Consider the following 18,306-nt stretch of genomic DNA (forward strand, 5'->3'; position numbering starts at 1 on the left):
TTTGAGTCTGGAGATGCTGTGTATGGATCTTGTTTCCCGGGGGGGCGGGTTCAAACATTTTCTCTTTGACGCAATTGGTCAGAGCTACTGTCAGTCAAAGGTCTCAAGCATTGAACGTCACTGTACCAAAGCCCGCCCATATTGCATACCGTGTCCCGATTGGCCACACCAGTTCTCTGGTGTAGGAAATGGGCGTACAATTGAGCCTCTCCAGACCGTAATCCGCCGGCAGGCAATTTTTTTTTTGCCAATGGCTGATTCGGTCTGGCTAATTAGCCAGGCTAGTACTGTCAGACATTACGGCTAAACGGATAACACCAAAATGTCCTGGGGACTTGTTTCCATTGTATTTGATTCATCAACATAGCATGATAAATAACACATATAGTAGGCTACTGTCATCAGCAAAAACCAAACACTTGTATAAAAGAGAAAAGGGGACAGTATGGGCAGTGGAAGACCTTTCTTTGGGAAATTGCATTTACATCCCCTTGAGGTCTCCTGGTGGTTTTTCAGGCTAGTTTTAAGTAGTAGAATGAGAATTTCCCCATGTTTGTTCAGTTGTTCTATATTTGGGTAGTACCAGATCATTGTCGCTCCCTCTGGTATTGTGGAATCAGCTCGGTTGAAGGCCGACATGGACATCAATGACATGGAACTTTAGCTGTGTTCTATTTACACACTGAATGGGGCATCATTATCTCTCCTATCACTTTCCCTTCCCTGTGATTCTGCCAGTCTGTAAGTGTGCAGACAGATTCACTGCAGTGACGCCTGTTGGCCTCTAGATGTAGCACAACATTCAAGAAGAAACAAGCGGGACAGAAATCAATTCTCTAAGCTGCTGACTTCCAAGTTCCTTCTCAAAACAGTCACAGGCAACATTGTGGACTAAATTTGCTATTTATGGGCCACATAAAATCAAGTTAATCATCATGAAATGCTGCTGATGATGGATCAACAGTGACAGCTAGAGGTCAGCAGGGGTAAGGCTGCAGCTGCACTATTTATTATTTACACAATCAATGTTTTGTATTATATGGTAAATGTAATAAAAAAAAGTCCAACCATAATAAGCACACAACAAAACACTAATTATTTTGCATCATATTGTATTTTGTATTATAAAGTGAACACAAATACGGCAGCCTACAATGGCCTATATAATTTCACAATTGTTTATAGATTATATATATATTATATTAATTATATATATTATTAAATCAACCAACCAAAGAACCTGCCAACCAGCCAACTAATCAATCAATTAATAAATAAATAAATCAACCAATCAATCAATCAATCCATTTATCCCTGCATAATATTTTCTTCCATATACTGTATTTACCGCCGTGAATAATTCAAATACGTTGAGTTCTCTTTTTATAATGGTGTGAATATACACTGTATGGCGTATTACTGTCAATGTAGAACTCACCCTCTCTGTAAACATGGATATTCAAAAAGTTATATATGTACTGTAGTATATCTTCAACATAAATTAGGCTATATGGATCAGATCTTACCATAATGGTACAGATGTGTTATTTATTTGATAAAATAAGTGTTAAATAGTTCTGTATTTGGATAGTACTCATTGCTATAGACTAAAAGGAGTAACTTTAATGTCTCCATGCAGCTCTAGTAAACAAATGCATTTTCAGGTCAGGATACCAATAATACAACCAATAGTGAGAACTCAATTCGTCTCACATATGATACAGATTAAACCAGTGAAATTGGAAGTGATGGCACACATACATTAATTTAGCAGACTTTTCTTTAACTGGAACACTATACATTTGAAGCGGATACATTTCTCTCTCCTGTCCTGTTGCTTGAAAATGTGTTTTCTGTTTATTAAAGAGCAACAGACAGGGAGACAGACCTGTTACTGAACAAACACTCTATAGCAATGATTACTTAGAGCTTTAACCTTATGACAAAGAAAATGTTTTAACGAAAAACTATCACTTACCCTATACCTTTAACTTTGACCCTCTCTATACAGCTCAGTATTCATATTATAGTTCAGTCCAACTGTCAGTTATTACAACTCGTCTCTTACCTTGTTTCACCATGTAGTCAGGAATGACAGTTCAAGATAAAATGATACACGATCACTCTCTGTCTGTCTTTATCTCTCTCCCTCCCTCCCTCCCTCCCTCTCTCTCTCTCTCTCCCTCGGTCCCTCTCTCTATCTCTCTTTCCCTTTACCCCCTCTCTCTCTCTTCCTCCCTCTCTCACTAGTCACTTCCATATTGATCACAATAACAAGCTGCAAATCAACTCAGTCTGTGTGTTGATTTAGATTGATAGGCTCTGTGTCTATAGTAACGTCCCTGAGCTCAGACACACACACACACACACACACACACACACACACACACACACACACACACACACACACACACACACACACACACACACACACACACACACACACACTTCTGAAGTGCAGACTATTTGGTATCTGAAAGTAAAGTAAAGTAATAGAGATTTTTTTTATTTAGTGGCTGAAACAAAACCATGCATTCCAATTTCATACAGAACATGTTGTTAGTAAATTAAACGGACAGATGGCACATACAGAATTGTTACAATGATAACAATGTGTTCGAACAGACTAATAATTTCTTACCAAACATTCATAAATCAGTCTGGATCCCACAGTTTGTTTGTGCATTGTGTGTTAGAAACATAACCAGTCTAACCAACACTATATATAAACAGATGCATCATTTTTTTATATTCTGCCATTATAATATTATTATTTATCAACATCCCATTATGGAGTGATAATCTCAGTTGTTCTAATGCAGAATATTTTCTGAACAATTGACCAAGTGTGGAGAGGTGACTCATTTTAGATTTTAGCCATACTTTAGAATAATCGTGAAAATTTGTGCCAATATTTGGATATATTTACATGAATATGAAGCTTGAGCAACTGTATTTAGAAGACATTTTTAGAATCAGCCTCAGGCCTTAATGGGATGACAGAGTATGTGCCTGTCAACAGGCAGGTGAAATCCTGGCCTTTAATGGGACCTCCCTGTTGAACAAGACACAATCAAACGGAAACACAAACACGTCACCCGAACCCCGCATGGGTGCCTGGCTCTCCTGTGCATTCTTAAGGAGTGCTAGCATGTCTGTTGTCTGTCTGTTGTCCATGTGAGGGAACGCTAGACGCTGTCTTTTCACCCAAACGGAAGAAGAGAGACTTAACGAGGCTTAACGAGCACTTAAGTGAGCATGTGATGGGAGGCTCAACTGTCCCATAAGCCTGGATCCTTTCAACAGGAAGAAACGTAGACTTAGACGAACCTCTGGGTCACTGTGTGTGGTACTGGAGGGTGTATATGAGTATGGTCATCTCCCACTGGCCAACAGTAGAAGCCTGTGGTTGTACTGGTCAGCTCCCAGTGACCAACAGACTAGTAGTAGACTGTGGTTGTACTGGTCAGCTCCCAGTGTGACCAACAGCAGTAGACTGTGGTTGTACTGGTCAGCTCCCAGTGTGACCAACAGTAGTAGACTGTGGTTGTACTGGTCAGCTCCCAGTGTGACCAACAGTAGTAGACTGTGGTTGTACTGGCCAGCTCCCAGTGACCAACAGCAGTAGACTGTGGTTGTACTGACCAGCTCCCAGTGACCAACAGTAGTAGACTGTAGTTGTACTGGTCAGCTCCCAGGAACCAACAGTGTGGTTGTACATGTGAATGAGTGTAATTGTATGAAGTATGAAGAAAGATAATACCATTGTTGGCTCGACCTTGTCTGGATAAATACATTTAACATCTTGGATTCTTGGTGCCAGTTGGTATCATATCATGAATCATGATATGGATTCATGATGCTATTAGTTTGAATGCTTTTCTTTCCCTTTCATTGAGGCAGAAGTGCTCAGTTGCCAAACAATGAGATCAGATCTCACCCAGTTCTCACCTCATGTGAGTCAGCAGAAATCAGTACATCAAACGTGTACTCAGCTGATTTCATAAACTAGAGTTCTGTGAATATAGCTGGTCATGACTTCAACGTAGAATATAATCATGAATTCAGTAGTTCATGAGTTCCGCAAGTCATGACTTGAGCAGTTCCTGAGTTCAACAGATCGTGAGTTCAGTGGGTCATGCATTCAGCACATAATGAGTTCAGTACATGAGATCCGCAGCTCCAGTGTTGAGGTCAGACTCCTTGTCTTCACTGAAGGGGAAGTGAAACCCTGCCAGCCGCACGAGCAGGATGTTGACGGTGTGGACAACGAAGACTAGGAAGAGGAGCCAGAAGCAGCGGTCGTAGCGCTCGCTGTGCGTCTGGTAGACGAAGGTGACGTCGTTGAAGTTAGCGATGCGCTCTGACAGGCGATGGAGCTTCACCTCCGAACCAAACAGGACCATCACCAAGAAGCTGCATGCACCTGCACCACCACATGTACACACACACACACACACACACACACACACACACACACACACACACACACACACACACACACACACACACACACACACACACACACACACACACACACACACACACACGCGCACACACACAAACAAACATAAACACTTAAACACTCAATTGCAGTAGTAGACTAGTAGTAGTAGTATCATGGCTGTTGGGCAGAAACTTTGTATCTCTGGGGTAAAACATTGTCGCTGAAAGTGGTTTAAAGCACCACTATAACTGACTTTTAACTGACTATAACTTTTTTTCAATCTTTATGTTAATACAATATAACTTATATAATTGGGGTTTAGTCTCCTTGCTCTAGTATTGACACATTTATTTAGATGGTGTCAAAGGTCATGTCTCACCTATAAAATGACCTGATGGTCAAGATTCAATTCATCCCCTGAGCAAGCATCTAATAGCTCAATGGTAAAGAATGTCAGCACTTGCACAGGAAACCAGGTTAAATTCCAGGGTAGAAGAAAGCATAGTGCATAGAGCATATAGTGCAGCTTTAAGTCTTTCTGTGGGGTTTTTATAAATATTGAACGTGTTGCACTAGAAATAATTTGATTCACCTTGTCAAAAAAGAAACCTCTATTTCATCCATTATTGACATGCTTGATAGTCAAAACTTGACTATTGTAACTCCCTCCTCACTGGCCTACCGGCATGTGCACTCCAACTGATCCAAAATGCCGCAGCTCGCTTGGTCTTCAACCAGCCAAAATTCTCACATGTCTCCCCCCTGCTCCGCTCCCTGCACTGGCTCCCGGTCGCTGCCCGCACAGAATACAAAACTCTGATGCTGGCATTTAAAGCAACCAAAGGTATGGCTCCCCCATATCTTGCAAGCATGATTGAACCCTACAAACCCTCCCGCGCACTCAGATCAGCCAACGCAGGGAAGCTGGAAGTACCCTCACTAAAAACGCCAGGACAACGCTCCACACGTCCCAAACTCTTCTCCCTTCTGGCCCCAAAACTGTGGAATGCACTTCCCGTTGCAATCAGAACTGCAGCATCACTCCCGATCTTCCGCCGTAGTTTGAAAACCCACCTTTTCAGACTCCACCATGGCCCATAGCACTTACCCTACCCCCTTAGACAGCACTTTTTAGACTTAGATAGCATTTGAAACAGACTTATGTCATGTAGACAGCACAATAACAGTACAGCATAGTATAATATATATGTATAGCTTATATGTATAGTGTCATTATATATAGATATGTTCTAGTTACGTTCTTAGCTTACGCATGTTTCTTGATAAATGCTTTTTATATATGTGATGTATTCCCATGCTTTTTGTTCTTGCTTAATGTAAATCGCTCTGGATTAAGAGCGTCTGCTAAATGCCTAAATTGTAAATTGTAAATTGACTGAAGTGAGTGAATTCAATGTTGTTATGATGCCCCCCTAGTGTTTTGTTTATGGTATATCTTTGAATCTGTTGACTCTATTTGATGAAATGCCTTGTAAAACATCCTAATAAACAGATATGTGTTGCTCACAGCAGTTGAAGCTCCACAGGTACAGTCCCATCGGGCCGTGGAGCGTCTCGTACGGACTGCCCAGACCGTTGTAGAAGAAGAAGCCTGTCGCCACTGACGAGAAGACGATCAGGACACAGCAGAAGATCACAACGGTGACATGGAGGCCTACTGGGATTGCATTGGCCAGGTCTGGGAAGACTAGAGAGAGAGAGAGAGAGAGAGAGAGAGAGAGAGAGAGAGAGAGATGATTAGTAAAGGTCAATGGATGGGGGGACTTACAGAGAGAGAGGGGGGGGGGGGGGGGGTGGGAGAGTTAATATCTCTCTCTGTGTGTGTGCATGCATGCGTGTGTGCGTGTGTGTGTGCGTGTGTAGTGTGTGTTAGGGCGAGAACAGACCTGTTCTGTGTCTCTTCAGTGAAAGCCGCCAAGCCGAAACATCCCCTAATGAGCACTACAGCTCATTAACACAGCAATAAAGAATCTTTCCTGGCCTGCCATGTTCTGTTCTGTTCTGTTCTGTTCTGTTCTGTTCTGTTCTGTTCTGTTCTGTTCTGTTCTGTTCTGTTCTGTTCTGTTCTTTGTCACATTCAGGGCAAAACTGAACATATTACTATTTGACTGTAAATGTTATAACAAATATGAACAGCTCAGGGTTCTGAACTGATAATCAGATAAGCAGTCACTTTGCCAACAGACTTGTTTGTTTAACGGTCTGTCTAAAGCCGCACCAGCAATGTTCCAAACCACTCGTGCATTCAGAGGAATGTGATTGTATTGGATGCAATGACACACTCTGCTAGCCCTGATTAATACAGTACTACTGCAGACCTCTGAGTTTAATATGATCAGTGACATTACAATCAACCAATAGCAAGGAGTGCCAGGATCAGATCCTAGATCAGTATAGGTGACGGGTAAGCAGACAGACATACAGTGCATTACGTGGTTGACTGTTAATCTGCAGAAACTTTATCTTGTACTGCATGCTGTTGATCACATAAACATGAACGCTATCATCCCTATTCTGGGGTAGCCTAAACACAGATGTATAGCAGTATTAGCAGATGTATTATTTTTATGGAAGATATTTAGCATAAAGGGAAAACAGGAGGGGGTCAAGTATACTGTAGAGCCATTGGAATCCTGGACAATGAAGTATGGTGGTTAAAGTGGTTAACACATAAATGTTTTAGGTCTCCATGATGTCGTAAACAAACCATACTCACATGAGAATCTGAATGGTCTTCCACCCAGTCCACACTGTTTGACTCTCTCGCCGTGGAACAGCCCGTAACTCACTTTCCCCAAGAACTTGTCCAGTTCATGTCCCGTGGCGTTGACCAGCTCTGCCCCGGTTCGGCACAGCACGGTCGCCTGGACCCAGAAGGGAAGGCCCACGGCTACGGCCACGGTCAGAACTGAGCCGAAGCTCAACACGCCGCCCAAGGAAAACATGACTCTCTTCTGCCGGTTGGCCATGATGGGCTAATAGTCCTTAGACAGTATCAATATCTATTTATTCCAATAATGATGGTGAGACAAGGGTCCTTAATTGAAGACGTCCTGGTGACTGTATTGATCCTATAAACCTCCATCTTCAGTTCAAAACATCACCATCACCGTCCTATTGAGGAAAACCTTTAGAAAAGTGTAGCAGTGGCTCCAAGGTGGAGGTGGCATATCAAGTTACACCTGCCTTGCTACTAGTGTGTGTGTGTGTGTGTGTGTGTGTGTGTGTGTGTGTGTGTGTGTGTGTGTGTGTGTGTGTGTGTGTGTGTGTGTGTGTGTGTGTGTGTGTGTGTGTGTGTGTGTTGTATCCCTGGTAACTATGAGTTTTAAATTTCAGGGAGAGTCTTGTTGGAAAAGAGGAGGAGAGGGAATGAAGGGGAGAAGGAGAGAGAGAGACAGTGTGACGGGGAGGGATTGACAGTGGGAGTGGGAGGGTGAGAGAGAGAGAGATAGAGAGATAGAGAGACAGAGAGAGAGAGAGACAGAGCTTCTCTGTCTTTCAAAAACCATATTGTCCTCCATTAATATGATTGATGATGATGAGGCAGTCATGCGTGATATTGCAGTGTGTGTGTGTGTGTGTGTGTGTGTGTGTGTGTGTGTGTGTGTGTGTGCGTGCGTAAGTGCGTGCGTGCGTAAGTGCGTGCGTGTGTGCGTAAGTGTGAGGGAAGGGAGTGGGAGACAGAAAGAGAAGGTTGTGTTAGAGAGAGAGAGAGAGAGAGAGAGAGAGAGAGAGAGAGAGAGAGAGAGAGAAAGAGAGGGAGGGAGGGAGATAAACACATTTACATTGTAGTTTCAGCACCAAAGCAATGGACAGTGCCTGTTTGGGGACAGTTATGTTGGGCTTAACTACATTTCCCAGTAGCTTGTGGTTTGGATGTTCACTAGGCTACTTCAGAATGATGTAGCTGAGTTTTGAGTTCAGTTTGTCATCACATCAAAAAGAGAATGCTCCATCTCCATCCATTAGTACAGTACGTTGAATACAGCACGGTATAGTATGTGTAAATCTCTCACGTGTCATACATGTCCTCCACCACACTACCAACCATATTGGTTACAAAGACCTTCAACTAATACATTGCAGTGTAATTGCTATACCTATTTTGAAGAATAGCTTTTAGTGTAACTCAGTTACTTTCTAAATATATGAAGTGTATTACATCTTAAAGTAGCTTGGCCACCACTGCTAAAAATAGATGGCCATTATTGTATAAACTAGAGGTTCGGGCTGCTACACGACCCTCAATCCTACAACAGACATATGCCCATATAGGCTATATGGAGATCTCTGTATCTGTCAGTCTATGTGTTGCTGCATTGGGAACTCCTTGGCTATGGCTGAGTCATGGTCATCCGGCCTGCTAGTGGGCAAAATTGTTCTTACAATAATAATCTGTATAGTTAGGGGCCAAGCCATGCAGAACCTATTGTTTTTCTCCCGTTTTTTTTTTACTTCTTCCGCCTGGCAGTTCTGTGCTGTCGTTAAAGAACTGAAGCTCACAGTCATTCGTCAAAGGATCTCTTACCTTTAGATCTCCCAATTATATAATCTCTATAGGTCATCCTCAGACGAGCTCTCCATCGTCGCTTCCAGTCATCCCGGTTCTCCATACATCTGGCCAGCTCTTTGGTGCTTTGCGCTCCAGCGTCTTTCTTGAGTAAATCCACATATGTTAATGTGGGACGTCCTCTTGATCGATGCCCATGTGTTGGTTCCCACAGCACTACTTTGCTGGCTGGCAGTTCTTGTGATGTCTTTGGCAGTGTCCTGCTAGTCTCATTCTCCTGGCTGCTACTTTCTGGCTTATAGGTATTCCCACATACAGGTATTTGTTGGTAACATGTACGTGCCATATAGAAGAACAGATTCCACCGTTGCATAGAAGAAGCTGAGTTTGATTTGTCAGGGGAGATTGGAGTTCCATATACACTGGTCATGCCATTCAGGGCCCTCCATGCAAGTGCCTTCCTCACTTTCAGATCCTGCTCGGTTGAGTTGACCCATGAGCCCAGGTACTTGAAGTCCTTGACTTCCTTCTGCACAGTTCCTCCTGTTGTTGTCAGAGGTGGATAATCTGGTGAGATGTTATAGGATAGGTGATAACATCAGTTTTCTTGGCATTTAACCTGAGGCCCACGGTGGTCAATTCAGAAACCCGTCCACCAGTGACATCATCGTTATGCAGATTTCTTTTTGCAAAATGTTTTAGATTTTAATTATCTTGAGAACGATGGCTTCCTTTTTCGCATTGCAACTTTTCAGGACTAGAAAGCCTGCAGTTTCTATTAGCTTGGATTCCCCATTGATGATGTCACTATTGGTGGACGCTTTTGTGAACTGCCACAGCCATATGAGACGCAGACTGAGTAGAAAAAAAATATGCCATTTTATCATGATTATTGTAGGTTGAAAAGTGGTGAAGTGGTCCTTTAAGACTATTACTTGACCATATACAATAATAATTAAACACAAAACTAACGGAACCTTAGAGTATAAGAACGGAACAGACTGCAACTAGAAAAAGTGCCCTTCTGGGCACAGGTCTCCACCAGGAGGATAGGAGTGTGTGTGTGATGTTTGGCAAACATGTTTCGGAGTAATATAAACATGTTTTTTTGTTTGTTTGTTTCTTGCAACAATTTTCTTCGTTTTGTTGAGGAAATGCAGAGCCAGATCACTCATAGCATCTCTGAGGATAGAATTCTGGATGAGCAGGACATGTGCAGCATTTTTTACAAAACGGGCTACTCCTGAAAACTTTGGAAGGCAATCTTAGCTAATCAGTGGCTCGTCTTGATCACATGACTACAGAGATCATGTGTACCGATGTGCGTGAGATTTGGATTAAATCTGTGCGACTAACACAAACAATGTGTTTTGCAGAAATCGGCCTCATGGTGGCGCTATAACCGGCAGATGTGGAGGGATGCAGGGAAAATGTTTTTCCATGGCCTCTAGGGAGTGCGCATACATAAGTTGTCGATGCAGTTATAGGTAAAAACAGGAATTGTCCTGTTATAGCGCCACCGTGAGGCTGATTTGGGGAAAAAATAGTGGCATGTCGTCCTCTGCCTAGTGGAAATGTGCGTGTATAATTTCATGGAAATTGGACACTGTGCTTGTGATTTGTGGCATTTTGTTTGAAACGGACCAATCATGTGAGTTTTGGAAGCCAATCTTAGCCAATCAGGATGGAAGATGGGAAATTGTGCAGATCTGTGTTGATCACATGACTATGGAGATAGTGTATACCGAATTGTGTGATGTATGGATCAAATGTGTACGAGTTATCTACAGAAATGTGTTTTGCCTAAATCGGCCTCATGGTGGCGCTATAACAGGCCGTTGAGGAATATTTGGGGCAGAGGTTCGTCGTTGGCATCCAGGGAGTGTGTGTGCACAGTTTGGCATGGATCGGGCCAATGGTGCCAGAGATTAGCTGATAACGGACGGACGGAAGGACGGACCGACGGACGGAAGGAAGGACACACACACACACACACACACACACACACACACACACACACACACACACACACACACACACACACACGGACGGAGTGCAAAACATACTCTCTCCCCATGCCTTCGGCCTGGTGGAGAGTGGAGACAATGAATGGACGTATAATAGTTTATTTTGTAGTCCACACACGGAAGTCCTATTTATCTTTTGAAATCGACTTGACAGACAATACAGACATGGGTACTTTTTTATTAGTTGTGGATGTGCATGTGATCGACTAGGCTACTATCAGACCAGACCTTTTATATATATATAATTTTAAGCTAAGTTAAACTATCAAATGATGATAGTTTATATCAAAGTTATGACAAAATCATGCTACGCCTACATACATTTTGAGCGGACATTAAATTCCTTATTTTAGTAAAGCGAGGCAAAAACGTACCGTGGGTTTAGACAGATGAAGGATATGAACCCGGTTACCGGATGTTTACAGGAAGGAACAGTCATTTCATTTAGCGAGTAGCAGCGAAGCATAGGCTATGAACAGCTGTTAACCCGGCTAGTACATGTAAATATAATAATGTAATGTACAATACTGTACTTTGTAATGTTTGTTTGTAAACTGTCCTGTGTTGGACTTGAGTGATACATAGACGTGCATGCAACTCCGCGTTAAACTTTGCATTTGTAAATTATATATACAGCACGTTTGTTTGGGGAAAAAAGACAATTATCTAGACAACATCTGGTTTCCCGTTATGATGCGAGCTTTCCACTGAAGTTCTGCATTGGAAATATTCATTGGAAAGCGTCGTTTTGGCTGCAGTCGGAGGAAGATGTGTGGAGATTTCAATCAGTCATATTGATCATCGTTATTATCTGTCACTGAAGACAGTTTGAACACATACTTTTACACGATGGAGACCCTGCTGGACTTTGAAGAGTGTGTCAAAGACTCCCCTGCGTTTAGGTGAGTCTCTCTTTCACACACACACACACACACACACTTTTGGTGGTTTGACACGCTCCATAACTCCATTTATTTACCAACAATTAACACGGTGTGTGTGTGTGTGTGTGTGTGTGTGTGTGTGTGTGTGTGTGCGTGCGTGCGCGCGTGCGCGTGACTGTGGTTCAGGTTGAGTCTGGAGCAGTGTGAAACTGATGTCACTCAATTAGAAAGCCAGGTGGAAAAGGTATGTACAGCTTGCCTTTTACTATAAAGGTTGGATAAGTGATATACCAGTATTATTATGAGTTTATTGTTCAGTAACAGAGGTCTCCCGGTCTAGCAGAGCCGTCAGTGCCAAGTAGAACTGTATTCCACTTGATGTAATATATGGTTAAATATACAGAATGAGGAGTGTGTTCCACCCTGGACTCAGCTATAATTACTGTACTGCACTGCCACGACTACTGCTGAGCTGTGTGTTACAGAGTGTGTGTGTGTGTGGTTGAGGAGGTGTGTGTTTAGTGTGTTTTTGTAGACTGTGTGTGTGTTTAAAAAATGTGTGTCTGTCATGGCATGGCTTTCCCAGGTGATGTCACATTGTGGTAAAATGGTGGATGCGGGGCAAGCGTACAACGCAGCCAATGAGCTGTTCCTGGCCAGCCTGGCAGAGCTCTCCACCAATCACAGGAAAGACAGCGTCATAATGGTAAGGTTTCAACTGAGCGACACAGTACAGCTGTTGAATAGCATCTTAATATCTATATATTATGATGGAATAATGTCTGCCACACGACTGGTGTTACAATATAACACACTGGGTTGTCTGTCTCACCTGGAGGACAGTGAGTGAATCTGCTATTTGTGGTGCACAACACCAGTGCACGATTCAGTATAAACCGGGCTTATTTCTCATCCTAACCTTTTGCCTAATAATCCTAACCAGAATATGTTCCTATTTCCCAAATCCCTGTGGTAACGTTTCTGACACCTTCCGCATAAAACCCAAAAAGACAGAAGGATCGTGCGGCCGCACTTTCACGGTCTGTACTACTGAAAGTTAGCGGGCTTTTCCCCTTCTGCTCCACGAGAGGTTTCTGTCCTCCCTGAGCCCGCCCGACACCTGCATTACCATTTGACAGGTGTACCGCCCCAGTCAAACTCTCCACCTGTCGCTGTCCCCGGAGCGGGTCAGTGAGACAGTATTATTGTTGACTATAAAGTGTGTGTGTTTTCAGACATGTTTGAACCAGTTCAGTCAGGCTCTTCAGGAGATGGTCAACTTCCACACTGTGAGTTTACCCTTAAAATATTAATAATGATCATAATTATTTATTACTTTATAACAATAACTGTTGCAATATTTGCAGTAGTTGTGATTAGAATTACTAGTACTCTACTATAAATAATATGGCTAATCTTAGTCATTATGATTTGAAGCAGTAAATCAACATTTATGTGACTATAGTAGCAGTAATATCTATAATATGGATATTATTAGTCATATTAAACCATTACAGTTTACCATACTAGCCCTGATAAAAAAAGGATACAGTAGTCATTTTGTATTTTAAAAAGAAACGGGAATTCTATTAATAGTGGTATTAATTTTCCAGTGCTTTGTGTTGTTTCTTTTGCAGATGCTGTTTGATCAAGCACAGCGAGCCATCAAACACCAGCTGACCAACCTGTTCTCTCAGTATGTACGCACACACAAACGCATGCACTGAAAGACTATATCTTAGCTCAGTGGTTCTCCAGGACTCCCAAACTAATGAATTGGCCGTGGACCCCATCTGCAAATGTTTTGTGACAGACAACAAGATTTGTGTTGTTAAAATATTTCAGAAATATTCCAAAAGTAAAAAAAGAAAAGAAATAAGCTTGTAGATCTGCTATTTTCAAATAGCCTACATAGGGGTCAAAGTTGTTAAACAGATTTTGACGCGTTAACCCTCTGGAACCCCCCCACCCAAGGATGCTGGCTGGGGGTTCCCCGCCCGGTCCCCACTGTCTCAGAGAAAGATCCTTTAGTTTTTGACCTCATTGATAGCCAGATACTATAGGTGACGGTGGTCGATGCTGCTAAGGTTTGTTGTTCACGTGTCAGGTTCCTGCCGCAGCTGTCGGAGACCCGTAGAGAGTTTGTTCGCATCGGAGCTGATCTGGAGTCCGCGGCAGTGAAGAACGCTCAGGCTCCTCGTCACAAAGCGCCCGAGGCGGAGCGAGCCAGTCACCTGCTGCTAGCGACACGCAAATGCTACCAACACTTTGGACTGGACTACTGTCTGCAGGTTCTGTTCTAATCTGTTCTGTTCTTCTACTTTTGCTACGTTTGTATTTGAATCCTGAAAGGTTTTGGACATATGAGGTTTCCACCCGACAGAGACAATATGGTCTGTATATAACTGTAGTCGCAGGTTTTCACAAGTTGGGCAGGTGGGCAGGTGGCATACCTGTTTCCTGCTCTGGCTCATTTTCCTTTAGCTTCATTTGATTGTCTCAGCCGCAGATTTGAACATGTGTTTCTCGTTTAAAGCTGCTGCCGAGACAATCAGGTGAACTTTTGGGTTCAGAAACTGAACCGGAACAGGAAACAGCCTGGTATGCCACCATCTGGACACCTCTGGGACTACATCAGGGGTTGTCAACATGTTTGTCTGGGGACCCCCGCAAATGCTTTGGCCATGTAAACCCCCCTTTTGTTTTTGTTTTTTTCTTTTTTAATAATTCCGGGACCCCCAAAATAATTTCGGGACCCCCAGAGGGGTAGCGACCCTCAGGTTGGGAACCCCTGGACTACACTACAGTTATGTACAGACGGAGCGTATTCTTTTCCGTTCTATTCTAGGGTTTTGACTAAATCACAGGGTTTAGTTTGCAAGCATTTATCACTGAACACGCATATAGATAATCATAATACGTCTTTCCTCTGACTCCCTCAGCTGAATAACTTCAAGACACAGCAGAAGGTTGACGTCTTAAACTCTGTGAGCTGCATTTGTTGTTATAATGTTACTATTTTATAAATGTACAGTGAGTGTGTTATAATGGTTGTATTTATGTTGTTGTTTCTTAGGTGTTTTCATAGTTCCATGCCCAGTATAGTGTGTGTGTATCTAATGCTTGTGTTGTTTGTTAGGTGTTTTCGTACTTCCATGCCCAGTACACATTCTTCCATCAGGGATTCGATCTCCTCAGAGATATGCAACCTAACATGAAAACCATGGCGTCACAGGTAACCCTGGCAACACTGGACATGCAGACATTGTTTTCTAGTGTTCTGTTGTGTTCAACATAATTGTATTGACCTTGAAGTATAGAGTGCAACAATTTAAAACCGTGTGTGTGTGTGTGTGTGTGTGTGTGTGTGTGTGTGTGTGTGTGTGTGTGTGTGTGTGTGTGTGTGTGTGTGTGTGTGTGTGTGTGTGTGTGTGTGTGTGTGTGTGTGTGTGTGTGTGTGTGATAAGTATTAGATGTTTTGTTCTACTGTATTGCGTGTGTGTGTGTGTGTTATTAATATTAAGTGCTAATGTTGTGTGGCAGTTGGCTCAGCTGTCAGTGGAGTGTGCAGCTAAGAGAAAAGAGTTGGAGAACGAACATCTGCTGGTACAACAGAGAGTAAGTACAACTATCCTGTAGCCCACGGACCCCCATTTGAAGAGATATGCCAGGGACCACCATAAAGCCCATAAAGCCCTAACCACACCAAAGGGTCACCATGCAACTCCTGTGTGTGTGTGTGTGTGTGTGTGTGTGTGTGTGTGTTTTATAGGATGCATCAGGTGAGCCTGTGGTTGGTCCATGTCCTGGGTCTGATGACACCATCCAGGGTTATCTGTTCAAACGCTCTAGACGGAAAACTAAAACCTGGAAGAGGTAGAGACGTCTGTCTGTCTGTGTGTCGATATAATCACCAGGCTTTTTGACAGCCTGTGCTACATTTAACCTGGTCTGCAGCTGTTGTGTAGCTACAGCGAAGGGGGAGCTCACAGGTAGATGTAATATGTGAAACTATATTTCTCTACAGATGCTGGTTTTCCATCAGAGACAACCAACTAATGTATAGGAAGTCACACAAGGTACTATTAATATTATTAAATAATAATATTAACCACTTAAAGGGGGATGAAACCCTAGGCTGATTTTGTAGTTTGTTTTCCAGTTCAGATTCAGCGCTACAGCAGGGTAAAAAGTTAAAACGAGGCTGGCTGCATAAGACTGACCTTACGGTACACTGTGTTGTATTGGGTGTTTAGATTTAGGTGTCAATGCTGTCTATGTCTATGCTTGCACACCTACTGTAAATCTAACTAATCTCACTATTCATTTGATTAGCTGCAGCTGTGTTGCGTACTAGCCTGTCATGCTTTCAATCTGCTGTAGTTTATTTTCTTTACCTGAACCTGAAAACAAATGACAAAATCAGCCTACTACAGTCATACCCCATCACTTCACTTGCAACAGAATCCCCAAACTGCACCGACCTTCAACAGGTTAAGACTGTTTTAACCCATTAAGACGTCACCTGCTTCTACAAAATGTCTTCTAAATCATGACAGTTTTCTGAAAAACCTATGTTTCTATAATCAGTGGTGCTCACACTATTTTTGTTTTAGGAGGACAGCATGGGGTTGTTTGAGGACCTCAGGCTGTGTGCCGTCAAACCTCTGGACTCCACCGACCGCAGATTCTGCTTCGAGCTGCTGTCCGTACAGAAGTAAGACTTTCGACGTACTGCATAGCATAATACTCCAGACCATGTCTAAACTTTTTACAGCTTCAGCTCCTGCAGGTCTTGCCGAAATGAACAAAGTTCTCAGAGGACTACCGGTAATTTATTTTATACTCGCTGCGGCGCGGCTCTGCTCAGAGTTCTGAACGTTAGACCCCGCCCACTGTATACAGAGCGGGAACGTTGTTTGTCTCCGAGATTTCCGGTGACAGATAACAGTAGATGATGTGTGTGCAATCTCTCTCCATTAATCAATTGCCATCAGGCTGTTTGTAATCGCTCAGAGGTTTGTAGCTCCAGTGGTGGAATATAACTAAGTACTGTACTTAAGTCCAATTTTTTGTTATTTGTACTTTTACTTCTACTCCACCAGATCTTAGAGGCAAATAATGTACTTTTACTCCACTACATTTATTTGAAAACTTTACAAATTACTAGTTTGATTATTATTACAAAACATACAGTAACCACTTCAGTCCTACAGTATATACATTTCGGCCATTTGAAAATAGAACATCTACAAGCTAATGAGTCGCACCACGACGCATTATGAGCTTGTATATCTGCTATTTTCAGAAGATTTGTAGACATTTTAAAAGTTTAAATGAGACATTCAGCATAATGAGTACTATTACTTTTGTTACATGTTGATGCCAAGTACATTTTGATGCCAATACTTTTGTACATTTACTCAAGTAAATTCTGTATTCCGGACTTTTACTTGTAACAGAGTATTTCTAAATTGCAGTATTGATACTTTTACTTAAGTAAAAGATGTGAGAACTTTTTCCACCACTGGATTCCTGACCAATCCCACACTGTGTTTACTTTACATTAGTGTCTATGCGGTGATGTTCAGCTATAGGGGAAACATCTCGGAGGAACAAGCACTGCCCAGACACATTTTGTCAAGGAGCTGTGTCTATTCGTCGCAATTGCATTATGACGTTCTTATTGACCTGCCGAAGCCCAGCAAATTATGAATGCAAACATGTTGGATTTTGATGATAATTTTCAGCCGAACACCACAGTGCATGTCCCTATATAAATAAAGTCTTTGATTTTCGTGTCTGTGCGTGCGTGCGTGTGTGTGTGCGTGCAGGGGTTGTGTTTTGCAGGCAGATTCGGAGGAGTTGAGACAGTGCTGGGTCAGCACGGTCCAGGGCAGCATAGATCTGGCGTACAGGAAGACCACAGACACGCCCCCAGCACAGGTACTGTATAGGTATAGCATGCATCATACATTATCACGTCAAATCGTCAGTGGTGGAACAATATAGAAATACTCTGTTAAGTAAAATGTACTCGAGTAAAAGTACAAAGGTATTGGGTATTATAGGCTTAAGTGCAAAAATAGAAAGTACTCATTATGCAGAATGTCCCATTTAACAAGTTTTCGATCTACAAGCTCAAAATGTGTCACATCGCGACGCATTGTGAGCTTGTAGATCGGCTATTTTCAAATGGGTGAAATGTATTTACTGTAGGGCTGAACTGGTTCATGTATGTTTTGTTCTACCGTGTGTGTGTGTGTGTGCGTGTGCGTGTGCGTGTGTGTGTGCGTGCGTGCGCAGCCCAAAGGCTCCCCCCAGTCATTAAGTAGCTGTGACTCCCAGCACAGCCCCTCCCCTCCTCAGCGGGGCGCGGTGGCTGTGAGCATGGCTCTCGGGGGGCGTGGCAACCAG

General features: G+C 42.7%; 2 protein-coding genes across 5 annotated transcripts in view; one reads left to right on the forward strand and one right to left on the reverse strand.

Moving 5' to 3' along the window:
• Positions 1-4,160: 4,160 nt before the first annotated feature.
• Positions 4,161-7,437, reverse strand: clrn1 (clarin 1; the record flags this gene model as incomplete). The annotated part of the gene is made up of 3 exons (XM_079514333.1): positions 4,161-4,426; positions 5,976-6,155; positions 7,185-7,437. 3 exons carry the CDS (start codon positions 7,435-7,437, stop codon positions 4,161-4,163), a joined length of 699 nt encoding a protein of 232 aa, XP_079370459.1.
• A 3,986-nt stretch (positions 7,438-11,423) lies between these two features.
• LOC306932369 (arf-GAP with coiled-coil, ANK repeat and PH domain-containing protein 2) overlaps positions 11,424-18,306 on the forward strand; it is a 16,872-nt gene continuing 9,989 nt past the window's right edge. For 3 of the 4 annotated variants that reach the window (XR_013791099.1, XR_013791100.1, XM_079514150.1), the window contains exons 1-14: positions 11,424-11,907; positions 12,076-12,133; positions 12,476-12,595; positions 13,125-13,178; positions 13,503-13,585; positions 13,997-14,180; positions 14,832-14,876; positions 15,029-15,124; positions 15,433-15,507; positions 15,662-15,765; positions 15,917-15,968; positions 16,506-16,606; positions 17,724-17,835; positions 18,196-18,306. The exon at positions 18,196-18,306 is cut by the window's right edge and continues 89 nt beyond it. Coding sequence is in view for 2 of the 4 variants with exons in the window: in XM_079514150.1 (XP_079370276.1) it covers positions 11,855-11,907; positions 12,076-12,133; positions 12,476-12,595; positions 13,125-13,178; positions 13,503-13,585; positions 13,997-14,180; positions 14,832-14,876; positions 15,029-15,124; positions 15,433-15,507; positions 15,662-15,765; positions 15,917-15,968; positions 16,506-16,606; positions 17,724-17,835; positions 18,196-18,306 (1,248 nt within the window). In the remaining 2 variants the exon portion in view is untranslated. The remainder of the gene's footprint in view (positions 11,908-12,075; positions 12,134-12,475; positions 12,596-13,124; positions 13,179-13,502; positions 13,586-13,996; positions 14,181-14,831; positions 14,877-15,028; positions 15,125-15,432; positions 15,508-15,661; positions 15,766-15,916; positions 15,969-16,505; positions 16,607-17,723; positions 17,836-18,195) is intronic. The other variant, XM_079514151.1, reaches the window with a different exon arrangement.

Source organism: Electrona antarctica (assembly GCF_951216825.1).
Source record: "Electrona antarctica genome assembly, chromosome: 11".
NCBI classification, from domain to species: domain Eukaryota; kingdom Metazoa; phylum Chordata; class Actinopteri; order Myctophiformes; family Myctophidae; genus Electrona; species Electrona antarctica.